Raw genomic sequence first — 27,581 nt, forward strand, 5'->3', positions numbered from 1 at the left:
TGTGTGAAAGGGACAGTTTGTAAAGCTCACAGCTGCAGTCCTCGATCCCGTACCTTGTAGCTATTGCACAACAGAGGAAAGACTACAATTCCCATAGTACTTCCACATACTGGTACTCCAGTGACATCAGACATTACATGGCTGAGACTGGTTGTAAAGCAAGAAGACCAAAAATGTAAGCTTGGTGTTTCTTTCACTTCTGTAGCAGGGCGTTTGGCAGTGTGAAATCTTTGCTTACTAGGGGAGGATTTCAGTTGCCGCAGAGATATTGGAAAGGGTGTGTATCTAAAGAAAACATGAGGTGACATTTAAGGGCAAGCAATTTGTACTGTTTCTCGTAGTGTTGGTGCAGCTTAGAGACTCCTCTGTCTAGGAATAGCTGTGTGGAGTAATTGTTTAATGCCAGCGCTGCTAGTTTGTCTCGAGCGGCCGTTTCCTTGCCCACAGCCCAAAATCCGTTTGCTTCTTTTCTGCTGTTTTTGTCCTGCAGCTTCAACGGATGGAGGAGAGACGCTGTCCATAGCCTGGCAACAGTTTCTGTGTGCGTGTAGTAAGTGAGGTGTGTAGTGTGTGTCCCATGGCAGCGATCTGAGGGGAGGTAAATGAGGTGCGGCAGCGGCCGGACCTGAAAGCACGGGGATCAGCTGCTGCTGCAGTGCTCTAGTGTGTACAGCTGGCATGTTGGAGTGCCTGTGCTGCCTGTGCTTCCACAGTGGCCTGTGTCGGTGGGAGGAATGCAGGCAGGGAATGGCTGGTGGCAACATCTGTGCAGGTTTGTCTCCGTGGAAGTTGATTCTCTCAACGGGATGAGGTTTATGTCGATTTTGTTGTTCAGGAGAGATGTTAGAGGTTTGGAGTAATAATCGTATTTTAGAAAGGTGGAAAACAATCTGGCAAAGCAATTTCTGCAGTGGGGTATTTGCTTATGTTGCTGTAGTTTAAACTAAGTGTAATGATTTATTCACCTGATAGTGCCCAGCCTTTCATGTGGTCACATATTGTAAGTGCCTGACAAAAACATAATTCTCTAAACACAAATGTCTCTTGGTGTTGACTGCCAGATTATTCTAATAGGGAGAATGAGGAGAGGCTTACAAAGTGAATGGGAAACCTGGGAATACTTGCTGTGATCTTTTCACTGAGAAATGTAATAAATTCTCAAACAGGTAATAGATCCCCTTTCATTTCTCTTTAGAAACAGTTTATATCTGTTGAATGGCATTATGACAGTGTTTGCTCAAGTCTGAGATCTTGAAGGCATCTACTTATACTTGAATTTCACAAAGTGAGGAGCAGGTCAAGTGGGAAAAGTAGCTTTATACCTGATCTTGGTAGTCTAATGTAATGATACAAGTCTCCATATAATGATATATAGTGTATACAGATCCTTGTGCAGCTGATTAAAAAAATATTTATTTGGCCACATACGCTGGCTTGTAACTTCAAAAAAATTGCTTTTACACATACAGTAATTGATAATTTCATCATTTTTGTTTGTTTAAAAATATATTTGGAAAGACATTTTGATTTAGTGGAGTTTAAACTGTACTAGATAGTCCATCTGTCAAAATGAATCTGGAAAAACATTTTGCAACTGCAGTTAGAATTTTATATTCCTAAACAAAAAAGTTTATACTGAGAGTATATTAATACCAATAATCCTATTTTGCAGCTACATGTGTTTGAAAGGACGTAACCTACAAATCACGCAGTTAAGTTACCTTTGGATTAGTTGACTCTAAAGTGAGTGGAAGTGCAGTTAAAAAACTCTGTACCTGTTTGTTTTAGTCCCTTGTGTTTCCCTGGTCTACCAGGAGATAATGGAGTGTGACACGTGGTAAGAATTGTAAGTGAAGGTGAATATATAGAGGTAGATGGTATTAAGTTCCCTTTTATTTCCATGGAGCCTGCATTAAACATGAATATGTTATTCAAATACTTAGATGTGTATTTGCTGACTAGATATTTTGAGTGTCATAGGCTGCTTAGTGATAGATGCATTAAAGTAGCTGTCTTTCACCACATTTCTAAAACTTTCCTTTAGCAGTCCCAAATTTGAACTTTTGGATAATGACATGTTGCAGCTGAGTTGTGTTTGCTGTTTTTAAAACTGAAACTTCATGTCAATATTTCATTAAGGATGTTTTTTAATGGGGGATTAGGGTTTCATGGCTCTTATAAACAAGAAAAAAAACATCCTCTGAAACTCCAGAGTAAGGGCAGGAGGCTTCAGTCCTTTTTGCATGCAGAAGTACTTAGAAATAGTAAGACTTTGGTGTTAGAAGTACTTGTGGCTTTGGATCACAGTTCGAGTTTTTAGATCTCTAAAAATCTGTCTTTAAAAGCAATATTGTAACTTTTAAAAAATGGCTTAAATGAATTGCATATCAGGGCTTTGTTTCTAAACTACCTGCTGGCAAGTTATCCTTATTTTTTCTAACTAATAAAGCAAAAGTTGCAGTAAGTGAGGAGGTTACAAATTTGAATTTCTGAATTTACTGACTTTAGGAAGGCTGAAGTTATGATAATGGCACGTACATAGCCACAGTTCCTGGTAGATAAATCTGTATCACATGATTTCCCAAGTGCTTATTATGCTTAATTTCTTGTCATTGATGTTCTAAGTTTTAATATAAATGTTGCAGAAACGTTCTTTGTGTTTTTGTGTTTAACTGAGGAAGCTCACAGAAGTACTGGTGTACTGTTTCAAGGCTAATGTTTCTAAAGGTAGAATTGAGGAGCAGATTGGAATCTTCCCCAACAAACTTTCTGCCATGTAGCTTCGTAAAGCAGATAGGCCTAAATATAAAAGAGGTTCAAAACACGTGTGTTAAAAAAAGAAGAGTGGGTCTTTAGACTTAACAGTAGTTTTCCCATGTAACCTGGTTCTGGAACTTGTAAACCCTCAAGCAGTGTAGGTGGAAGTTTTTAGGCTTTCCTCATGATCTCCTTACAATATTAAGGTAATGTTTCAAATCGACTTTGTTTTCTGAAGGACTCGATGTACCGTAGTGTGCAGAACTGCAAAACCTGTGACTTTTCCACAATGGCATCAGTGTGTGTACGTGTGCACACTGTTTCTCTCTGGAAGTGCAATATAAATCCACCTGAAGATACCACTATTTGTATTACTCTGAAAAGCAGGCATTCGGATTAGCAAAATTCACATTAATCAGTGAGGAATAATTCAAACTTAAGTTTCATATTTACTATGGCTTCTATTTGATAAATGCAAGAAGATTGTGGAAAGTGTGTCTGTGTACATACATATGTGTACAGGGAATACATTATCCCTGTATTTACTGTGGGACAGGATATTTGGGGGCAGAAGGCACCAAAATTAGTAGGGTGACTATACACATGCTGAGAGGGCTTGCTATTTGCAAGGTTTGTTTAAAATTTCTAGTGTTAGCTTTAAGAAGTGTTGATGAGAAGATGAGTGGACATTTCATTCCTAAGGAAGATCAGAGGCATTGCTTTTTTCCAGCTGCTGAATGGTTACATTGTTGGGGTGTCTGTCATTCCTCTAGTCAGTTTTGAACCGTCCATCAAATTCAATGAAATGGGGGGTGAGGCAGATGGATGTCTTGAGGGTAAAGAATTTCTGTAAATGCCATGGAAGTTGACAGCACCACAGAGGAGAGATCCAGATCAGTGTCCTTGCAGGGAGAAAGGCTTCCACATGACGTCCATGGCAGGGGGGTTGGAACTAGATGATCTTTCATGTCCCTTCTAACCCGAAACATTCTATGATTTTAAGTCTTCAGTGTGGCCTGCTTATCCTGTCATGTTACAGTGGGCTCCCAGCTGGTTGCCGTTAGGGTGAGTAGGGAGGGACTGGGGAGATGGAGATGATGCAGTAAGGAAACTGCTTCTGTTAGGATGAGCTTGGGTTACAGCATGAACATATAAGCAGCAGGTCATCCATCTTTGCTGCTGATGGAACAACTTGTTTCCCTTTGGTATTGAGCTGTGGTCATTCATCTTTTTACTTAAGAGATCTTTTTGAACAACGTCAGAAGAAAACAAAACCATTTACAAATTGAGGACGTGGTATTAAAGTACTCAATGAGAACCATTTTTTGATTATTATTAATTTAACGCGATGCAAGCTGGCAGTGCTTCTTTAAGTAAAGCATTGGCTTCCACTAAAGCTCTAATGTAGTACCCTCACATCCTGAAGATATCCCAAAAGGTCTTTCTAGGAATGAATAATTTATCAGTAGTGCAATAAGCATGTGTTTTATCAGCCCCTAAAAGCTAAGTGACAGCCGCAGAAAGTTACCATTGAAAATCCATTTTTCTGAAAGAAGGTGTATTTGCCTGAGCACGGAACGTAGCACTCGTACCTTTGTTGAACAGCTGTGTAAATTTTAAGCTTCGGTTGTACTTTTACATAGGTTGTGCAGCCTAATTGCAGCATCTGTAACGCTTTGAAAGTTTCCCATGATTTGAAGTAGTTCCTATTTTGAGATATAAATGGATTGTTGATTGGGGTTTCAGATATCAATTAATGCTTTGTGAAACCCACTTTTAAAGTTCCGAATAGTTACACTGTGTCACAGAGGTAGTGATTAGCCAAATCATTAATGGGTTTCATTAAGTCTGCTTTGACAGAACAGCAGCTAATAAATCACACAAATAGTTAACGGATCAGTAAAGGTTAGCAGCTTAGACACATATTGACTGAACAAATCATCATGGGAGGTATAAAGACATCACTAGTCATCCCTTCTGAAAGGAGACTGTGGGTAATAAAATTAGCACCTAGGAGCAATTGTGTGCACCTGAGTCATTTCATTGCAGAGCCCACTAATTTAGCTTAAATACAAGGAGCCTAATCTTCCATCTGTGTGGGCCACAGAGCTTTCTGTAGTGTCAAGGGATGTGTTGCTGCAGCTCTTCCCTTGCAATACAGCTGGTGTATTGTACATGCACTGAAGACCAACTGGCGCAAGAGCAGCAAGCTCAGCACTTCCCAGAAGCGTCAACACATCTACATGGACATTTCATGGAACTGTTCTGCAACCCATTCCTGCTGCAGACTTTCCTGTCAGTCTGAGCATGTTTCTCTGCTGCATGGTGATGGAAACACTATAGGAAACCCGGCACAAGTGACTGTCAGAAATGGATGAACTTATTTATCCAGCTTGTAGCCTGTTTCCAGCAGGCCCTGGGAAAAGAGAAGAGCAAGGACTTGACTGTGGGTTGAACAAATCATTGTAGCAGACTTCAGATTGGACATCAGGATAGGTAAATCCTTAGTTCTGTCCTTCAGCAGGTCAGAGTAGGTCAGCCACAGTTGGATGTGGGTATTGTCTGACACAGTCTTATTACTTTAGGAGAAGAGCAAGTGCTTTAAGTTTTAAGAATTTATCATAATATTGTTGCACACTTTATCTTGGTTTATCTTAATTGTAAAAGCAGCCCTTCCCCCATTCATTTCTTCCACCAATTAGGGCTTTGTGTCAGTGAAGATGAAGCCTTATATTTGTGTAATGCACAGGCTTTTGCTGTGTCATGTAGTGCAGACATCTGAAGTTGGAGAAATGGCACGCGTGCAAAGTGCAGGCATGTCAGTAGGCAGTGGCATCTTGATAATCCCCTTTTCAATAAGGGAAGTATAGGAGGTTATACTGTAATGTGTGAATGGATGTGCAGAGAGCATAGGAACGGATTTCAGAATCAGCATGTTATACTTTGGGCTTTCATGGGAACATGCTTTTATGACTCCTGGTTTTGGATAGCAATGTGTGGCAGGAGCCAAGCTTGCCTTTGCCGTTGAGAGAAGCTACGAGTCTGAAGATGGAGTGGAGCCCTTACATGGGTGCAGTCCCAGGTAGTTGAGGATTGTTTGTCCTGTCATTTGACAGGGATGGATGTTCAGTTCTGTGGCAGACGTGTGCTGGTGAGCAGAATCATGGGGTGAGCTTACATACTGGCGTCGTAGATGTGGACCTGTGTGATGTATCTATGTGACAGGATAAAGCTGAAGAGAGGAGTCTTGTCTGTCAAGCTGCCTCTGCCTGCGTGATCTTAGGTGCAGCTCAGCGCAGCTGGTTTACCCATTCTGGGACTCCATGTGACCCGTGGTCAGCAGCTCTCATATCTGCTGAGCTGTTCTGTCATGTGGCCTCTCACAGCAGTAAAGCAACGTCGCCATTGTTCTGCGAATGTGAGACATAGGTGGTACTGGAGGAGTTGTGGGTGGTTTGATGTGGAGAGATGGTGGGAGGAGCAATGAGGGCTAGCTAGAAATGAGTTTCATGCATAATAAATACAACTTTAACAGACCTGGTAATTATTACCTTTTTTCTTTTTTATTTTTTAATTGTTTTTAAATAGGCTAAGTCTGTCCATAGGAATCTAAATTTCTGCTTGCACAGCAATGCTGCATACTTCAGGGAAGAGAACTTGTATACTTATAACAAGGACATGGTCAAACAAAGTGCCGCCCCTGGTAATTATGAGTCACAGGTGAGTCCAAAAAGTGAACTTGAATAGTAAACAGAAATAAATACTTGTATGGTATGTTGGTTTTTCTAACTAAATATATTGAATAACCACATAACAAAAAAACCCCTCAGCACCTGAAGAGAATTCTACATTACAGATGGAGCAGCTTTCACTATTACTTTGTGTCAGTCCAGAAGAGTGATCCTCTATTCATGGAAGTCAGCAGTTCCTCATTCAGTCTGGGTTTGAGTGCCTCTTGTCAAGGGTGTTTGTGAGACTTACCATAAAGTCTTCTGAGGAACAACTGCTGGAAGTTACCATGGTCAAATTTTTTTTTTTGTTGTATTCAATAATTGTATTTACATGCTAGTGTTTAAACAAAAGAAATAGCCCAGTAGCCCATGAGTGTTCTTAATTGTAAGTGGGCTACACAACCCATATATTGAACAAGCAGCTCATAAATGTACTTCTCCCGCTCTGCCCCACCTTAAGCGGTTCTTTTTTATATGATATTGACTTAAGTGTCTATGAGATGTCTGACAGAATTGATTCCTTTTTCTCAGCAAAAGAAAATCTTAATTTTTTGACTGATGAAAAGGAACATTTCCCTTTGCTGCAGCAACAAGCCTTTTTGATGATACAAAATTGGGATTCAGAAGGAAGTCTCCAGTAATCTGCCATTCTTATGGTTTTGTCCCTGATATTAAGAGATATCGGAATAACTGACCTATTTAATCCCCTGGTTTTAGTTTTTGACACATCCTCATCACCTGTTAACTTCTGCTAGTTAGTTTCCCAGGTAGTCCAAGAGGACAATTTATCAAATTCTGATTTATTTATTTATTTATTTATTTATTTTACCCACTGGTTTCAGAGAATTCATATCAGTGCATCCTGAATGGGTTAACCTGTTTCAGTGTGCTATAGATTAAGATGGCTGTAGGCAGGAGTTATTAGAAGCCTTAAGTAAAAAAACCAAAACAGTACTTTTTTTTTGTTTGTTTTATCTTGCCAAGAAAAACAAGAAATAAACAGGAAATGTTTATCCTGCCAAGAAATCAGAGAAGAATACATTCAGTATAGAAGTAATAACATCGTGCAGTGCTATCATTTACTGTTGTTATGATAGATATTTATAAAAAGCATCTGCGAGCAATGCTCTGTAGCAGTGAGTTCCTGCAGTTTTAGGATAACTGACTGTAAAAAGGCTGTTACCTAACATAGCTCAAATGCTTTTTGGCAAATCAAGAACTTTCTGTCGGATGGGACTTTATGTGAATTAAAGTAATTTTTTCTAATTATATAAAGAAGCAAATATTTAGCTCTGATTACATTATTTTTTAGCTTATATCTTTTCAGAGAACTGTTACTCTGATATAAGCTGCAGACTGTTCTCACCTCCAAACAGGAGGACAGTGAAGCCCTATTGAATTTTTTTAGCCTGTGTCCTCTAATGCTATAGTTCAGCAAGGTACCCCAGATATACATAATGTCACTGCAAATGTTTTATACAATTGGCGTAATGTAGTGGTCTCTGTGAAAGTCCCTAAAACTCCTGCCAGTCTGCTTGAGGGGCCTTCACTGCTCTGTCAGCAGCTATTACCATCTCAGAATAGATGGTGACAGTCTGGAATTGTTTCCAGTACTTAGCTGGATAGTACATGAAACAAAACATTTCCAGTAATAAGAAGTAATATTAGAGTCATCCGCTGTATTCACAGTGCTGTTAAATCTTTGGACGAAGGATTTTTAGAAGGTCACAGATCTCTTGCCTCCTAGCTGCCCATCTCAAGCTGTGGTGGTAAGGCAGAAACCTCTCTCTGTGGAAAATTTGTCTTGTGTCTGTGTATGGGGGCACAGTGGGGGCACACTGGCACTTCTGTGTGTCTTCTCTCCATCCATGGCAGTGCTCAGGACTGACCACACGTGGTCCTGAGCAGCCTGCTCTGAGCAGGGGCCTTGACTCCAAAGGTCCCTTCCAACCTCAGCTGTTCCGAGATCTCTGCCATGCAGGATTCTCTGTTCCCAATACAATTTACTGTTTATCAAGTCCTTAACTGTGATCTGTAGCTTTCATCTGTCTCTACGTGCCTGGCAGCTGTGCTAGTTTGGCACTTGGTTGGGGGGATGGGAGGACAGCAGTAGGAGTGAGGGAGTAACAGCCTTCCTCAAGGTCTTTGCCCTCGCTGCTGGAGCAGTGAAGCCATCTACGTAATAACAGCAAATCCTTAGCACACAGCCTGGTCGAAGCAGAAGCACAAAGGAGCTGGGTCGCAAAACAAGTCAGTGTGCACAGAACTCATGTCACAGATACCATAACAATATCAATGCCTAATAGCTTTGATACTATTTAGTTTCATATATATTTACGGTTGAAATGTTAACATTATACCGATGAAGTTCTACTCGTTTATTTCTCCTCAAATAAAAGAAACTTTGAAAGAGCTTCTAAATAGAAGGAACTGCTTGAGGCTTTTGGAAATAGTGAATGTTTTTGGTAAATACCTCAGTTGTGATGAGCTTCTTGCAGAAGTTAAAAGCCCTCTGAGCTCATTTGAAGATAAGGTGTGACTTAATAACAGTGTTAGATGTCTTGGAAAAAAGTGTCTTCAGTTTTGTACGCAGGGAGAGAGTTTAGTCAATGCACATTTCTATTTTACAGGAAAGAACAGAAGCTGTGTCTTGTTATGCTTTGAAAGGAAAAAAAAAAGAGATAATGTATCTAGGTTTTAGATGTGGTAATTTTTTTGTTGTTTTGAGAGGAAATTTAGTGAAAGCAGTGGCTTTCCCATGATTTGCAGGGTGTAAAGAATGAAGTAAAACCCCTATGGGAGACTGTACGAGTTGTCATTTGAGTTGTTTTTAATTTTTTTTTTTTGAGACAGTATTTCATTCACTGATTTTTAAGGTTGGAGTTCTGAGCAAAACACGTTTGTGCCTCTGCAGGCAGTCCTTTCTTTCCAAAGCCGGTTGTGGAGGTTATGACTATCTAAAATTCAGTGAAGAATTTTGAAACTAAAGCAAACTATAGGAGAAAATACACTGTTTTATCCCTTTCACTTTTTTGCTGTAACTTGTTAGTAGTTCATATGTAAAGCACAGACAAGAATTTCTAATTTTTTTTTTAAATTCTGTTTAACTAGGTAGAATGACAGACTCCATTGTTTTGTAAGTGCTGAGTGACGAGGCTGTATCCAGGGTACATAAAGTACCTCTTCTACTGATCTTTAGTCACATTGTCCTGCACAACTTTCATTAGCAGTGATTAATGGCTCTGAAAAGAAAAGATAAATCCATTAGTTACAGATCCTATTTTTAATCGATGGAAACGTGTTTTATACTCTAGCCAAGGAGCATAATTTATCTCTGTGTTGCCTCCTCATAAGCTAAACAAGAGCAGGGCCTGGGCATTGGCATGTGCTTGTTGATACTGCTAGATTGTTGCTAAAATTCTGGCCTTGGTCAGCTACTGCTTTCCTAGAGGATACTCTACGTGTGGTTCAGGAGTCATTTGTAGCAGACAATTTGGGTATCACTCTCCTTCTCTTCTGCAGAGTAAGCATTTACTTCTATCACATGAGCACTGCTGTGCCACTTAGTTGTTCTTGTCTCTTATTTAACGATATAGATATTGACAGTGTGTTTGTATGGAATGTTACAGATTATGTGTCTAGCCTTTACAGGGTTATAGTAACTCTGTTATTAAATAAGGGTATGTTTGGATGTGTAAGACAAGTTTATTGGAAGTGATAAGCCCTTAGTGTAAACTTTTATTTCTTATTGAAGCAGTTCACTAAAGGGTTGTTCTGTTCTGCTCCTGGTAGAAGCACACTTGGCCAAGTAATATTTTACTACCTTTTCAGACAAGACCCAGGAAGGGAGACCTTCTGAGTCCGTGACAGCTTTCACTAACCCAAATTCTAGCTGAGGATTTGTAGTAAGCAAAATTTTACTGTTCTACTTTGAGAAAAGAGGGAAGAGAGAAAAATTAAATTAACAGTGTTTTCTTTTTTTAAAAGGATGAGACATGAGATAGTGAAATGATCAATATTGAAGTTTTGTTCTTTTAGCTTATTTAGATAAAACTTTTAAAAAGCTCTACCTACAAAAAACTTCTAATGTGACTCTAGACAGACTGAATGCATAAGGCTGTTCAGACAGTGTAAATTTCCGTTAAACCCTCTGTTTTCTATTGGATTGTTCAGGGCTTCAGAGGTATTTGTCCAATAGGAAGCACCAGTCTCACAGAGTTGGCAATATGCTTCCTAGTGACAATGCAATTTTTATCTCAGAAGCAATAAAATGGAAGTTTTGTAGATCAGCTTAAATGCTTTTAAGTGTGAGGATCAGTCATCACTGCAGCACCATTTGTTCCTTTCATTTTGTGTTTTTTAGCCTTTTCGGTAATTTTATAAGTACATGGTTGAGATCTTTCTGCAGTTATTGAATAAGGATTTAGCAAATGGTTCCATTTGTTGGATCCAAGGCTAGTTTGACCATCCTGATGAAAGAGCTTTCTTTAGCTGGCTTTTTGTACCTATCCCAGCTGTATTTACAAAGAACAATGTGACAGAAGTTACTTTTATCCTCATAGTTCTAAAAAACCCTCTTGTTTTCCATCCTTAGCAGCCAGGTATCCACAGTTCAGCATGTTAGGGTCTTAGAGTAAGCTAATTGCAGTGTTTTTCTGCAGTAGGCTGGGAACTCTTCCTGCCTCCAGGTTGTACACACAGGACACCTGCCAAAAGCACCTCTGCAAATTCCAGTTCGTTAATGTCCTAACACTGGGCCCTTCTGTCTGTAATGGGAGACTTGGAAAGATGGACAAACTTGCTTAGCAGGAGGGCTTTGCTAGAGGAGTGACATGCACAACATCATCTCTTTTTAACCTGCTGCTTTTGTTGAAAACCTTTGTCACTGACACATCCAAGAGAAGCTGGGGATCTCCAGGTTGTCTCATGCCCTCAGAAGTGATCTTAGTTAAGTGTAAATATATTGGAACTTCCTGTCATTTAATCTGCAATTTCTTTCCAATCTCCCAGGCATTGCTATCCATATATTAGTAGTCAGTGGGGTGGCAACTCTTAATATGCTCTTTGAGAGCTGAAGATGAAATATATTAGTATTTGTAAGGAAGCAATTCCTTTTTTTTTTTTGTCCTCCCTGCCAAAAAAAAAAAATATATTTTTTTTGAGTTGGCCTACTGACTTTTTTTTTTTTTTGCCAAGAACACAAACAAATTCAGAAGTTGTTTCAGGGAGATGGGTTGAATTACTCAAAGAACCTGAAAGGCAGCATCTTCAATGAAATATATCTTGAAATAGGAAATCCCCTCAATAGATTCTTTTCAACTGATGCAGTGGTATTTTTCTTTGTGCTTATAAGAGCCTCAGTTTACTAAGAAATGATTCTAGAATTGGATGGGTACAGAGGCTGCTAAGTGTTCTCCTTAGGGCAATTTTGTTAGTTACTGGCCTCCTCAGGAAGGTGTAAAGCACAGGGTGGGATGCTACAGTCAGCTCCAGTCTGTATCCAATTCCATGGCCTCTTGCAACTATTGATACATCTGGGGTTTTGGATTTTTATTTTCCTTTTTTTTTTTTTTGTTGGTTTTGGGTTTTCTGGGTTCAGGCTGGTTTTCTTTTTTTTTCCTTTGAGTCTCCCAAATATTATTTTCAGAACCACAAATACTCCATCTTGAGTGAATGCCTTTACTTAGGAGAATTAAAGGGCAGCTAGTTCAGTTCTCTGTCATAAAAGGTTTTGGTTTTGTTTTTTTAAGAAAGCTTGAGGTTTTACTCCTGGAGTCAGAACTTGCAAAAGTTAATCAACAAGGATTGAGAGTCCTGGTGGTCAAGCTGGACGTTAATCAACAGTGTGCAGCAGAGAAGGCCACCCTTATACTGGGCTGTCTTAGCGTAGCCAGAGGGGTGAGCGCAGTTATGATCCTCTCTGTTTTGCCCTTGTGAGACCACAACTGGATACTGTGTTCAGTTTGGGGCTCCCCAGTGCAAGAGGGGTACTGGAGTGAGTCCTACAGAGGCTCCCAAAATGGTTGTGGGCTGGAGAACAGGATGCCCAAGAAGAGGCTGAGAGAGCTGGGTCTGATCAGCCTGGAGAAGAGAAAGGGAAGATCTTACAGATGTGTGTAGCTGCCTTACGGGAGGTTGTAGAGAAGGTAGTACAGACTATTTTAAGACTTTTTTTTTTTTTTTTAAACTAGGACAGCAGTTAGATATTAGAAAAATTTGCCCAGAGAGGAAGTGGTGGGATCTCAGAAGTCATCTGGGCAAGTTTCTGTCAGCCTGATCAAATGGGGTCTGCTCTGAGCAGGGCATTAGGCCACATGACCCCAAGTAGTCCCTTCCAACTCCAGGTAGTTTTCTGATATTCTACTTAAACCTATATCAATCACAGATTCTGTTGTAGTAATTCCTGGTTGAGATACCTCGTGAGGTACAGTTCGCTATGTTACCTGGATCTCCTATTATTTATTCTTTGAATAAATAATTTATCTATAATAGTCTTTTCTGGACCAATACTTAAGGACAGATCACTGATCTTACCCAGATTTTACTCTGTGAAGTTTACAAATGTCCCTCCTTGCTTACCATGGGCGCTCTGTTGGAATATTTTATGTTTGCAGGGATATAGCAAGGATAATAGCTCTTCCCTTTGTTTTCTCAGAAGGGATGTGTATGCCTGTGACATGTGCATTTCCAGTCATATAGACTAGAAGATTCTGAGCTTGTGAACGTGACACGCAAACGCCTACAATGTGTAGAGAATTCCTATTATTCTATAGTAAGTAAGTTTTATTATTTACTTATTTTTAGAAGATGCATACATTTGTCAGATTTGGACTGCTTTAAGGCAGGAGAGGGAACAAGTTTTAGACTGTATCCTTTTGTCATAGCTGCACTTGATTTTCCTGAAAAATTATTTAACTCAAGATATAAAAAGAAGGTTTGCTTTATTGCCTTTACTGCTTATTTATATAAACATCTAATGTTAAATACGTTTCCTTCTCTTTTCAACATAGGTAAATAGCAAGAAACAAAAAATGGACACTCAGTTATTTTCCCCGTTATTAGGAGCCATTACTAGTACGCCACCTCCGCTAGAATCTTCCCGTCTGTATAGTGACTGGTCGGCATGTGGAGAGGATATTGGCTCAAAAGGTTCTTTTCAAGACTGCACAAAGAAACGGTATGAGCATTCTTGGTAAAATCTTAGGGTACTGTTCTGGAACGCTGAAATTGTTATGGAGCAGAGTAAATGGGATTCTGGATCTTTTTGGAAGAATTTATGGGATAACTAGAAACTCAAAATTTTTCTTTACTGTATAAAAGTTATTATAGAGATTGAGGTGGGGGGAAGGTAGGGGGTCTGTCTGTGTATAGATGTGTGTGTATAGATGTAAAAACATTTTAAAATTTGGAAAGAATACTACATTGAGGGAAGGAAATGGGAAACTGCTGTATGTAATTTGAAAACTCCTTAAAGAAAAAAGCCACTCTCCTTCTGTGCCTCCCATCCCTCAGTACTGTAGCTCATAATGACCCTGCTTGATAATGTAGAATATTTCCTGGAACAAGAACAATGCAGAGAGTGTTAGACACAGGTCGCGTGTAAGTGGTACCTCTGCTGCTGAAAGCACAGATATGCATACAGCTACTCTTGAAAATATGCCAGCCTACTGTCTTATTGTGCCCTTGATATAATGCACTCAAGTTTGATTTTATATATTTAAAAAAAACCTGTGGTTTTGGATGCTGAATGAATGCAAAGGGTCTGTGTTACTTGAATTATGAAAGATTTTTATTCCCCTGCAAAAAGCCACTCTGCCCAAGTCTTGACTATTGCAGGCATTTCTGATCATCTAGTCTTAATAATGCAGTAAAATTATTAAAGTTACAGAGAAGGGCAGCGAGGCTGCACAGGGGTTTGAAAGCTTCCATGTCAGTGGAGGGTGAATGAAACTCCTCTTGGGTTTTGATAAGTCAGCTCTGCAGAGGAATGATTTCTATAAAATCACAAATGGTACAAGGATTGTAAGGAACAGGGGATAATTATTTCACAGTCTAGAAACTAGGGGATACCCACTGAAATAATTCGGCCTCTCCTTCACGTTGGTAATTTTATAGCTTGTGTACAGCAATTGAAATTGTAGCGTTTCTATTCCACCCTTAGAAATGCGTAAATAATTATTTCATATTAGGCTTCCCACTTTCTTCTTTCCAGCTTAATGCCAAGTGCTGGCAACAAAATATTACCTTTTGGTGGGGGCAGGATTGGTTGGTACAGACTGGCACAGCAGCTTTTGACAGCGATGATTATGCCGTTAGCATTTCTAATTTCAATCTCATTGCATTTTTTTATCACTTGCCTAACAAGAGGAAGTTTGTGGGGAGAAATGGTAGTTCAGTGGTTCACAAGGTGCTGAAAGGTAACAATTCATAGAATCATAGAATTGTTACAGTTGCAAGGGACCTTAAAGATCATCTAGTTCCACCCCCCCTGACATGGGCAGGGACACCTCCCACTAGATCAGGTTGCTCAGAGCCCCATCCAGCCTGGCCTTAAAAACTTCCAGAGATGGGGCTTCCACCACCTCCCTGAGCAACCTGTTCCAGTGTCTCACCACCCTGATGGTGAAGAACTTCTTCCTGTCCACTCTGAATCATCCCATCTCTAGTTTTAATCCATTCCCTCTAGTCCTACCATTACCCAACATCCTAAAAAGTCCCTCCCCAGCTTTCTTGGAGGCCCCCTTAAGATACTGGTAGGCCACTAGAAGGTCTCCTCGGAGCCTTCTTTTCTTCAGACTGAACAACCCCAACTCTCTCAGTCTGTCCTCATAGGAGAGGTGCTCCAGCCCTCTGATCATCCTTGTGGCCTTTCTCTGGACATGTTCCAGCACGTCCATATCTTTCTTGTGGTAGGGGCTCCAGAACTGGACGCAATACTCCAGGTGGGGTCTCACGAGAGTGGAGTAGAGGGGGAGAATCACCTCCCTCGACCTGCTGGCCACGCTTCTCCTGATGGAACCCAGGAGACGATTGGCTTTCTGGGCTGCTAGTGCACACTGATGGCTCATGTTGAGCCTCTCGTCCACCAGCACCCCCAAGTCCTTTTCTTCAGGGCTGCTCTCAAGCCAGTCCCTGCCCAGCCCATATCGGTGCTTGGGATTGCCACGACCCAGGTGGAGGACTTTGCACTTGGTCTTGTTGAAATTCATGAGGTTGGCATGGGCCTACCTCTCCAGCCTGTCAAGGTCCCTCTGGATGGCATCCCTTCCCTCCAGTGTGTCAGCCGCCCCACACAGCTTGGTGTCGTCAGCAAACTTGCTGAGGGTGCACTCTGTGCCACTGTCCATGTCACTGACAAAGATGTTAAACAAGACCGGTCCCAGTACTGATCCTTGAGGGACTCCACTTGTCACTGGCCTTCACTTGGACATGGGCCCATTGACAGCCACTCTTTGGGTGTGGCCGTCAAGCCAGTTCTTTATCCACTGAATTGTCAGTCCATCAATCCCATATTTTACGATCTTGGAGACCAGGATGTGATGTGGGACAGTGTCAAAGGCTTTGCTCGGGCCCAGGTAAATGATGTCAGTTTCTCTCCCCTTGTCTATTGATGTTGTGACCTTCTCATAGAAGGCCACCAGGTTTGTCAGGCATGATTTGCCCTTGGTGAAGCAGTGTTGATTGTACCCAATCACCTCTTCGTTATTCTTCTGCCTCAGCAGTGCCTCCAGGAGGATCTGCTCCATAATCTTACCAGGCACAGAGGTGAGACTGACTGGCCTGTAGTTCCCTGGTTCCTCCTTCTTTCCCTTTTTCAAAATGGGGATTATGTTTCCCCTTTTCCAGTCAGTGGGGACTTCACCAGAGTGCCATGACTTTTGGAATATAATAGAGAGCGGTTTAGCAACCTCATCCGCCAGTTCCTTCAGTACCCGTGGGTGTATCCCATCAGGTCCCATGGACTTGTTTACTTTCAGGTTCATCAGATGGTCACGAACCTGATCTTCACTTAAGATGAGCAGTTCTTTCCAGCCCCTGTCATTGTCCGCTGTGACTCTGGGAGTGTGGCTGGAGCCCTTGCCAGTGAAGACTGAGGAAAAGAAGTCATCGAGAACCTCGGCCTTCTCCATATCACTTGTCACCAGCTGCCCCGTTTCCTTTCTGAGGGGGCCCACACCCTCCCTAGTCGTCTTCTTACCATTAATGTACCTATAGAAATTTTTGTTGTTTCCCTTGATCTCCTCGGCTAGGTTTAATTCTAACTGAGCTTTAGCTTTTCTCACCAGGTCTCTCGCTGCTCTTGGACAGCTTCCTCATATGCCTCCCATTCTAGCTGTCCTTTCTTCCACTCCTTATAAAGTTTCTTTTTGTGTGACAGTGTGTCCACGAGCTCCCTGTTCATCCAGGCAGGTCTCCTAGCATTCTTTCCTGCCTTCCTCTTTTTGCTCCTGGACATGGAGAAGGTGATCCTTGAATACTGACCAGCTGTCCTGGGCCCCCCAGTATTAGCTGTAAGTTCTAAGTTTAACCTCTGAGTGCCAATCCACTCATTAAAATACACAATGTCTTCTTAAAAACAGCCTTAAGGTTACTGCAAGGTAATAAATGCAAGGTAGGGTGGTTTTGTGTTTAGTGTTGGTTTATTTTTTTTAAGTGATCCAAAGAATTAAACAACTAAGTGCTCTTTGTTACTGGCAATCCATCTGTACACCCATTCTGAGACTGCAGATATACACTAGCGCTTAAGGTTAAAAAAAAAAAAAAAAAAGGAAAAGCTAAACATTTCATCTCACCTTCATCTAGTCTGTAAAATTTATTTGGGCACTTTCACACTCACTGCTGTCCTGTGCTTGTTCTTGTCTTTTTTTTCTTTTTTTTCTTTTATAGTCCACCCAGCTTCCTGCTGCCCTGTCTGCTGTTCTAAAATGGCCACTAATTTTATTTTTAATTTCCATGCCACATTGCAAATTGACTCTGATCTCTCCCTTGTTGAAAATCATGTAGATGCAGGCTTTCATCTATGATCTCCAGTTGGTTGCAGAAATTGGCAGTAAATCAGTCTCATTTAAAAAAAAAAAAGTAAAAAAAAAAAAAATTACCATCTGACAGAGACACAGAAGAGATCAGGCTATCAAATATTAGTTACAGTTCTATATTCATAAAACATTTTCAAGAATCTTTGCACTTATGTATATTCTAAACAAAATCATGTAGGCCAGATTCCTTACAGAGGAAGCTGAGTGGTCATGATGTAAATAATAGAGGTAGCTAGAAGTCAAAATGTGGTTTTGACTTAAATAGTAGTAAGGTGTAAGTGGCTAATATTCATTGTGGCAAGAGATTAACAAGGTGACAGCCTTAATAGTTTATCCCATGTTTTATAGTCTTTGTTAATCAAATTGTGAAATCCGCGTGAGTAGTTATGTGGCAGCATTAGCAGAAGATGTAGTTGTTTGGATAAACTGACACCAGGGAAGCCTGAGAGATCTTCAGGGACACTGAAACAATCAGCTGGATGAGAATAGGATGATGAGTGAAATTTATTGATGCAAACCAATGCATATTAGAGGCAAGGATCTCTTAACAGTGTTATGTTTTAATTAACTTCTGAGAGAGATTTAGATATCATTACAGACAGCTCTGTAAAGATCTCATTTTGCATCTGAAGTAAAAGATAAAATTTGGGGTTGTGTTGAGAGTGGTGATGCTTGAACCTTTGGTATTCATCATGAATATTTAATGCAGTTGTGACCAACTCTTTTCTAAGGAGGGATTAAGGAGTGGCTCAATTTAAGTATAACTTAAATTTTTTTTTTTGAGATTAAAATAATAGTTCTTGAATTATGGAAGTAGATCAATTAGAATGCTCAAGATCTTGAGAAGATTGATCCTATTTGCCCTCTAAAGAAGGCAGTCAAGATTTGAGGAAATGTCTATAAAATACTTATGTTGATTGAGAAGAGAGGAAAATCTTTTGCTGCTCCTGTCTCTTCACATAACAGCTTGAGAAGTCTCTGTCGAAGCAAGAAGTTAGGAAAATTGTTCTACTTCATTTAGGCTGTAGAATTCATGAATGCAGGGAGAGTTTTCTGTATATGAAATATATTGTGCTGAGAATACATGAAATTCAGAACACTTAGCAGACGCTGCTAAAATAAATCAAAGGTTTAATGCTTTACTTTTCCTTTTACCTGTTTTGTTTAGGAGAAAAAGACTTTTTTTACCTAGGCTTTTTTGGTTTTTTTCAGGGCACCGATAAACCTTTCTTATTCTGGCAATGGCCCTGATATGTTTGGGCTAGTGTCAAGCATTTTAGAGGAGCCAAGCAAGCCAGAACCAGTTACAGATTGGTAAGTTTGTTCTGAAAGTTCTTGTGTGTTGTGTACTGGTTTTTATGTCCTCCGTCACACGGATATGATACACATTTTGAATTATTTCACGGAGTTGAGTAATGAAGGTCTAAATCCCCTTGAAATATAGAAGTGTTTTTCTTTACTTCAATTGTCAGAAAAAAAAAAAAGGCAACAAAACGTTAGAAATGCAAATTTTCTGAAGTCTTCCATCAACCTACAGCATTGGGGGGGGCGGGGGGGAATAATCTTATTTTAACCAGTAGGGAGTTGACTGAATACAGTCCAATGTAAAATATTTAATAAATCCAAATAAACTCTGCAGTTCTGAGTATACATATTGTAAATGAGAACAGCATTTATAGTCAGATTTCACATAGCCTTTACTCAACTACAGCAGGAATATTTCCCCCACTTTACATTCCGGAGGAGAGCTGTGTATGGTTAGCCCAGAATGTAATGAGGGAAATATGTGTGTGTTGGGGAAATAACTGTGATACATGAACTGTTTTAATGTATGAAAAGTTTTAAATCATTACAGGAGCTTTGTTTAACTTTGTTACAGGAATTCTCTTTCAAGATTGTTTCCACCGATGTGGGCACCTGATCTTGGAAGCAATGGTGAATTCTCAGGGCTCTCATCTAAGCATTCTGTTGAAAGTAAGGATTTTTCAAACCTGCTGGGCACACAGAACTACTATCAGGAGCACTTGCAGAAGTCTCATGATGTGGAGATGTTACACAGAGGTTTGGAAGATCTTCATCTCATAGAGTCTTGGCTTTCTCCAGCTGGCCCTTGCTCTCAGCCAGATAATATTCTGAAGAACAGTTATCCTGAAAATTCCTCTTTGCATAATAATAATACAATTCACCAAGAAGGATTTTCATTTCAAAATGTGGACTATAATCAGCATTTGTGCAGTTATGACCACATGAAGTTAAATGGAGACTATGAAAAATTCAGCTCCAATTTTAGCACTTTTTCTTCTCAGAACATAATGAAAGAAGGCACTAGCATTCAGAAAGACTATTGGAAAACTGAAAGAGCAAGAGGCAAAGCTCTGAAAAATGATGCTCAAGAACAAACTAAGTATTCCTCTGATCTTTCCAATCAGCCTGTTGATGACTCTTGGGATAAAGTGTCCCAGAACAACCACTTGTTTTCTAAAAGATATGAAAATTTTACAGCTGCTCACAAATTGCAGCCATCTGTTCATCCATCGCTATATTTTTTCAATCAATCCCCTAAAGAAAATAATTTTTCTGGAGGGACAAACAGAAAACCACAGGAAACCCGTGTGCAAAATGGTCGTCATAGCTTTACTTTGGGGGATGCTCTTAATAATAATGAGTGTAAGATCCATAATAGTCCGAAAGAATGCTCTCATAAAGTATCTCAATATGATTTATCTGTAAAAAATGTCATGCAAAATGGGAGTTTTTCATCGTGCCATGGACATACGTGGCTGGATGGGAAAATTACAAGTCCAACATCTGCATCTGATATCACGTATGGAAAGCAAGTGGTAACAAGTCCGCAATCATCTTCAGGGGTTTCAACCATGTCCAGTGGTTCTCCCACACATCAGTCTGTAACACAGTCCTCTTACTACTCACAGATCTTACCTCTCCTCCCTTCAAGGAAAGATGGAAGGTTACAAATATCAAATGGTGTTTCTAATAATTTGGGAGTTTCTAATTTCATCACAGAAAATCAGAAGCAAATAAAACCCATGGGACGATCCCAGCACAGTTCATTGACTAATAAGGAGGGTCAATACCGTAAATTCCCCATTAATTTTTCATCTGACTGGTTAACACAGCAGAATCTTTTAAGTGAAGACCCTGAAAAATACCACAGATTTCAAAAAAAGCAGACCCAAGAAATTAGTAATAAAGATGACAGAAGAGGCAAAAAGAATTGGATTCCTCATTTTGGGTATACAGCCCCAAACCGTCAGCACTTCAATATGTTCCGAAAAAAACATGAACAGAATGGTGGTAGCATGGCAGATTTCATCAATCCTTCTTTTCTTCCTTCTTTCCCATTAATGTCTGATTTTAAGCAAAATCCCAGCTTTCCTCCGTTTAATCACCATCTGTTTTCATCAGCAAATAATTTCAGTTTTCCTCCATCACCATTTCCATTCTCAGAACTTGTTGATCTTTTTCATTACGATGATTTTAACCACTTGAATCCCTTCATCAACGATCTGTTTTGTGGGGAAATAGCTGCACCGTACTTTGCCTTTCCAACACCATTTAACAAGTACAGGCCTCCCAGAAATCGCAGTGGACCTGCTAATGAGCTTCATATCCGACTGGAGGAGTGTTACGAGCAGTGGAGAGCTTTGGAGAAAGAGAGAAAGAAGGTAAAACCCAACTGATAATAACTTCCTATCAAAGCCGGTGAGCGCTTGAAACAATTTATAGAGAGTAGATCCTCTGGGCTGTCACTCCTTTTGAGGAGGCAAGAATTCTGTTGTCATGTTGTTAAATACCTAGAGCACCATCTACAACATCTGCTTTAAATATAACGCTTGTGTTGTTTGCCATGACTGCTTTTAAATTGTGTGTGGCTTTGAGCTTCAGTTTCTAACGTCCTTTCCCCTTAGACAGGGCTGCTAACAGATTTCTGTTCACTTACAGTATTTGCTACAGCAAGTGTGGTAATAATGTCACTGGCCAAAGCACTGAATTGTCATTAGCGTGGGTGTTTTTCATTTATATGGTCAATAAAAGACCATTAGCTAGTTGTTATTGCCTTTGTTATGACTCTAGGGCCACCAGCCATATATGGTGATCCAGCAGGGCCCTCACTGCCACAGGTGGTTCTTAAAGTCCTGGCATTTAATACACCTTAGTGCTCTAAATGTCCATATTGCACAGTTTGGTTAGATGAGTTTCTTTTTTTTTTTTTTTCTTGTCCCATACTCCTTCTCTCCAATTAAATCTTTAACTCCAGTATTACAAATCCAGGTTCTCCTTTTCCCCACATAGTCATTTAAGGAAAGAAACTGTGGAATGTTTTTTTGGTTTTGCTGGTTTTTCTTCCTTTTTTTTTTTTTTTTTTACTGTCAGTGATATAGTGGTGTCTTTCCCTTATTCTTTTTGTTTCTTGTTTTACTAAATCTTTTGTTTAGTGGGAAAAAAAAAAGTAGTAAGTAAGTAATCCTGGGCACCCTGTACATAGCTGTAGGGAAAACATACAGTGTTCTGAATGCACGTGACTTCTCCTAAAGGAAGGTTCAATTTATACTCTTCTTGTTACAGTGACTTTCCTGCCTCAGACTCTCTTGCTAAGAGCTGTTGTCAGGGAGGGGTCACACTACTGATAAAGGTGTTACGCTTGGGAATGAAAGCTCTGTGCTCAAAAGGAGCAGGAGATGCTTTCCCAAGAGGATTCAAATCTCCATACGAGGTCTCAAAAACTAGGTTGTCAGTAATCCATGGTCCTAATTCTACAGTGAGTGCCTGTCTACTTCTTCCATGCTGGAGAAGATTCCTGGTGATTGGAGAAAGAGACAGGTATCTGACCAAACTGGATCTCTGGAGAGCACCTTTTTCTTTCCAGCATCAACTGTGAGACCTTGCTAATGGACTTTTGGAAGTGTAAATAGAATTGCCTGTATTGTTTACACACTGATGCCTTTAAACAAGACTTCTTTCTGCCTGTCCAGTCTTCTAGGAATTCCCTACAAGTGAGAAAGGGTGATGATGATTCTTGCTCCAGTGTGTCTGAGACAGAGAAACTCTTCTGCTTTCTGTTATGGCAAAAGCGGCTGTTCGAAACGTGCTCATGCAGGATTTGGGTCAATTAAGTCATTTGGGAAGACTGAATCATAGCTTTTATCTCATAATTTATGTTTTTGTGTTTTCATCATTAAAAAAATTATTTACCTTCATTTCGTGATGTTGTTAATAATCAAAGGGATTTAATCGTTGAACTTATCTGGTCCATTCTATGTCATCCAAATTTATCCTAGTGCTCTACTCAGGCTTTCTCAGTCCTTGATTTTTGTAGTTACAGACTACACCTGCAGATAGCTTTATTTATGAGTATAAACTGATCTCAGTCCTGCAAACCAGCTGCCATAGTGTGGCTCACATTCCTACGACCAAACTACTTATTCCTCAAAAGAGGATGACTGCATCCCGTCTGCCTGGCGGGAACGTACATGCACTGCATTAGTCCCTGTTTGTAGGTACAGTTTGGGAGGCTGCTAGTTGGCAGGGTTTAAAACTCTCAGCAGCTGTTTTTACAGTCTGAACAACCTAAACTATCCCAAGGCGCTGTCCTTGGCCACACCTAAACTGTTGTTTAACAAACTAGTATGTATAGCTCACCTGTACATATGTACATGGGAAGGGACTTTCTTTTGATATTCTCACCCTTCTGATATTTTTGTCCTACCTGAATTCCTTAAGAGTGTAGACAGAAATTCCCCCCCAGCAGGACTTGCATTTAATTCTAGTTTGTCCAATCAGTCAGCCCTTTCAGCTCTCAGCAACCTGTTCATTGCAGCTGCTTTGGTGTTCACAGTGACAGTGAGCTTACCTGTTTCCTTCTATAAATCTCACTCTTCCACAGATCCCTCTTTTAAAAAAAAATTCTACAAATTGTCTGTTTGGAATTGCCCGCAATATTAAATGCGCAAATAGATGAGTACTGAGAATTACTTATTAGTTGTAATTCTTAAATACCTGGCGGTGTTACATGAATTCATGGCCCTTTCTCCATCCATTTTTTTCCGAATATCTTTAAGCCTTCTGAGATGAATGCAAGTAGAGTCAGTCAGCTCTTGTAGCTCATGTTAGGTGAGGAGAGAGACTAAATAATATGGATATGTCAGTAAAGCAAAAAGAAAAGGACTTCAGCACATACCTTCATTATGAATGTGCATAGTGTGGATGTGGACTTAACTTTGCCTTGAACTGTAATGTGGTATCTAATATTTCTCTCCTAAGTCCAGTGTACACTGCAGAAGGAACAGGAGAGAGTATCAGCTGCTAGTTATGTCTTTTTTACTCCAAGTATAATAAGTTCCTGTCCAGAAATAAGTTTGGAGATGTTTAGTCACTGTCTGCATTGTACAGTGTTTTTGTTGGTTCCTTTCTCAATAGGGAGTTTCGCAGCTCTGTTGATGACTCTTTCAGAGTTGATACCAGTTTGTGTTAAATCTGGCTTTTAACATTGATGCACTTCAGATACAACTTATGCTGGTGTGATCACCTGTTTCTTTTGGTAATAATCATAATGTGTGACACTTGAGAGATGCAGGGAGAGGCATACAGTTTAAATTCCTGGGGTACTGTCAAGAATAGCTTTTCCTAGGTCCAGGATTGGTTAAAATAAAGTTGTACAGCATTGGTTCTAAATGTTGCTGCTGAGCATTGCATGCTGAGGTAGAGCTGGAGTAGAGAAGTGTTATTGTTTTTACAACATCTGGTTTTACACCTAGACAGATATTTGGGAGTGTTTTTTTGTTAAATGCAGTCAGAATTAAAGATAGGAAGTGCACTTCTAATTTATTTGAAAATTCTAAGTGACCCCAAAAATATGGCTTGAAATATTGTACTAATTTTAAACATTTTTAATGGCTATTTATTTCCCTTCCAGACTGAGGCTGACCTTGCAAGAAACTTTCCAGGAAAGCGCATATCTAGCTCAAATAACACTCCTGTATCCCGACTTCCTGCTAACCCATCACGCGTTGATCGTTTGATTGTCGACCAGTTACGAGAACAAGCCAGGGTGAGCTTTCTTGAGCTTGATTTTTACGTTTGTTTAATGGAGATTTAGCAGTTTTGATAATTTCAATGTATCTGGCAGGTGCTCACGTTAATAGGAAAAATGGAAAGGCTTCGTGGTACCCCTGTACACGGGAACATATCCGCTGCATTGGAACACCATATGGAAGCCATTCACGTAACACAGGCGAGGCGCAAGGATGAGATTATTAATGCTGCTAATCCACAGAGACAAGGAGCACCACGTTATAACAATGAGAAAGGTAACTGCTTTCCATTTCTGTAGTTTTCAAAGCTTTTTTGAAGATTTAATTGTGAAAGTGTGCCATTTAAAATATGCAAATTTGAAATATGCAGCAATTATTACAACTTTGACCAAAAAAGCTCGTAAATCTAAACCTGTCACTTTTAAAAAGACTTTAAATTACTTTGAGATCTTTTTTCCTCTTCTATTTTTCTGTTACTAGTTTAAACCCTTTGAAACATTCTCCTCTCAACTAAAAGAACTGTAAAAACTGTTCAGTGATATTATGTAACCATAGTAGTTGTCCTAAAAGTAAAAATATACTTGTTTTTAAACAAGTTTAATTTTTTTTTTATAGTGGTATAGCTAGTCTTTCTTTTCAGCTTATAAAGTAAAAGAAATGTATTGGTGCTGTGTTAATTGTGTCTGTCTACCTTATCTAAATCGCAAAAATGCTAGAAATTACATTTTAAGGTTCCCAACTTCTGTTGACGTAAAGCCAGAATAATTTGTACCAGGTGTATGTACTTCTGGAGAAGTAGTGCAAAACTTGGTCAAGTTGCATTCCCTTCTAATAGCATCCTGTAAGTGATAACCTGCTGTTCAGTGTAATTATCATACAGCTGATACATACAAGAATTTGGGGGTTGGTGGTAAAGATCACATTATCTTTCTGCAGAAAATACCTGTGTCTCAGAAAATGATTTCCAAAGAGGAATGCATTTCCCCTGCTTCACCTCCATCCTCTTTTGGATCCTTGCTCAGCACAGTCCTATATTGTCTTATTTCCTGTTGCTGCAGTGAAGCTGAGAGTGTGGTTCCTTTGGCTTCCAGCGATGTGTTATGGGATAGTTCTTCCTTGTAAGAAGGGAAACATAAACCGTAAAGAGTGAAAATGGTTTGCTTTCACGAGTTAGGTGTCAAGCATGATGTCATATCCTTAAAAGTAATAATCCTATATGCAAACCAACTTCTAAAAGTACTCCTAAAATTGAGTAATGTGACATTAGCCCCAAGCATAAGCCAGGAAAGCAGGTAGTCATAGTCTTATTGAAAAAAGAAAAATCCTACAAACCATGTTTTCGATAATGCTTTCTAGTAAAGGCATATAGAAGCATGATTTGAACCATCCTGTATCATACTTGTAGTTAGACAAATTGCAATTAATCTTTTATGGTTAATGGTAACATCTGTGGTGTAGTTATGTTTCTGAAGAAGACCTGTGCTGCTGTTGGGTGCCTGAGCACAATCTAAATCATGTATGGAAAAGCCTTTGGTCTGTTTTCCCCTGTGAAATGTGTGTTTCTTTGAGTTCTTCTGTTGGTGATCGCAAATCCAAAGGTCGGCAGTGAGGCTGGGTGGGTATCAGGGCCACTGAAAGGAAGACAAAGGAGGGAAAAAAGGACATAGCTACTAGATTTGAGTAGGTAGTTTTACTAGTCATACTTGTTAGTATCATTGTAGATAGTCCGCTCTGATAACGCTAATTAAATGAGCTTAATTGTTTTATTGCAGGCCTGATGATTATGCCACTGAATTTTGGACACAATTATGGTTGCTATTAGTGTGAGATGTTCTAGCTATCACTTGCAAGAGAAGGAAGATAACTGATGGAATTCAACCAGTGCAGTACCCCAGGGCACAGCATTAGCTGTTTCTTGAGGACACTTTGGGTACTGGTGATGGGTTGATCAAATTTACAGAATTTTTTAATGTTTTAGTATTACGAGGCTTGTATACTAGTTTAACCTGTAACGTGTTTTTCTGTTGCAGATGTTCTGGCTCTGGCGGCTGCCATCAGGGAGTTGGCTGCTTCCACACGCAAGGCTCGTACCGCTTTATGGTGTGCATTACAGATGACTTTGCCAAAAACCTCTTCAAGCGGTCCAGTAAAACAAGAAGTTGTTGAAAGGGCATTGCAAGAGCTTTGTCCTCCAAACACAAGCACACAAGAAAAAAGCAGCATGGAGCATGAAAACAAAGGAAGCAAAAAAGAAAAACCCGAGGAACCCATGAGAATTCTGGAATAATAACAAATAATAATAACAATAATAACAAAAGGGAGGGCAGAAGGCTGAGGACTGGGAGGGAAGGGCAAAGTGCCCTGCATAGTGCCGTGGAAGGTGTTTTGGACAGGTTAGCCACATGCAAAAGGGTTCATATAACTGATCAGTGCTGCACTTCAATTACTGTGATTCTGGTGTTGAGAGACACATCTTGTAATAGTGTTAATGCAATTTTAATATTGCTGGTATTGCAATGTCTGCTGCATAAGAATTTTATTATTAAGAGGAACTAAACAATAGCTGAGCATTTCCTTGTTTGCTTATCCAAAGCTATGTGTCAGCTGTCAGTCAAGCCATGACCTGAGAAACCAGAGTGTGGCAGAACTTAATTCTCCTTATTTTTTGTTAATGATACAATTTAGCATACTCAAAAAAATCGATTTGAAAGCTATTTCATAGTTGTTCAGGGGGTTTTGGCACCGATATGTAGTTCTTTTAAGTGTCAAAGTGATCACTAAGTAGTTTGCATCCGATCACTCCATAGGGGGCAATCCACACTCCTGTGTTGTTGTTGTGACAGGGAGTCAGGTCATTCAGGTTATCGCTAGCAGTTTGACAAGAATAATCAGTGTTTAACGTTGGTTGTGTGAGATGCTTCAGCAGTTTTGCTGCCAATTCAGTTTCTAGTTAAACCAATGTAAACCGAGCTTTTCTATAGCATAGCCTGTTAAAATTTTCCATT

General features: G+C 39.8%; 1 protein-coding gene across 3 annotated transcripts; it reads left to right on the plus strand.

Annotated features, from left to right (window-relative positions):
• Window positions 1–111: 111 nt before the first annotated feature.
• On the plus strand, window positions 112–27,581 carry LOC141738564 (uncharacterized). 3 transcript variants are annotated; one of them, XM_074573907.1, is made up of 9 exons: window positions 115–175; window positions 6,346–6,477; window positions 13,144–13,260; window positions 13,499–13,665; window positions 18,737–18,838; window positions 19,404–21,210; window positions 24,459–24,593; window positions 24,672–24,852; window positions 26,607–27,581. In XM_074573907.1, exons 4-9 carry the CDS (start codon window positions 13,520–13,522, stop codon window positions 26,861–26,863), a joined length of 2,628 nt encoding a protein of 875 aa, XP_074430008.1. In that variant the 5' UTR covers window positions 115–175; window positions 6,346–6,477; window positions 13,144–13,260; window positions 13,499–13,519; the 3' UTR covers window positions 26,864–27,581. The 3 variants fall into 3 exon arrangements, with proteins under 3 accessions (XP_074430006.1, XP_074430008.1, XP_074430007.1); XM_074573905.1 differs by lacking the exon at window positions 13,144–13,260 and having other exon boundaries at window positions 112–175; XM_074573906.1 differs by lacking the exons at window positions 115–175; window positions 13,144–13,260 and having other exon boundaries at window positions 6,298–6,477.

The sequence above is a fragment of the Larus michahellis genome, chromosome 2, assembly GCF_964199755.1.
Source record: "Larus michahellis chromosome 2, bLarMic1.1, whole genome shotgun sequence".
NCBI lineage: Eukaryota > Metazoa > Chordata > Aves > Charadriiformes > Laridae > Larus > Larus michahellis.

Coding starts and splice junctions, on each gene's coding strand:
- LOC141738564 (XM_074573905.1), top strand. CDS start 6,436: ATGGTCAAACAAAGTGCCGCCCCTGGTAATTATGAGTCACAG. Junction 18,839..19,403: donor CCAGAACCAGTTACAGATTG/GTAAGTTTGTTC, acceptor ACTTTGTTACAG/GAATTCTCTTTCAAGATTGT. Junction 24,594..24,671: donor AGTTACGAGAACAAGCCAGG/GTGAGCTTTCTT, acceptor TGTATCTGGCAG/GTGCTCACGTTAATAGGAAA.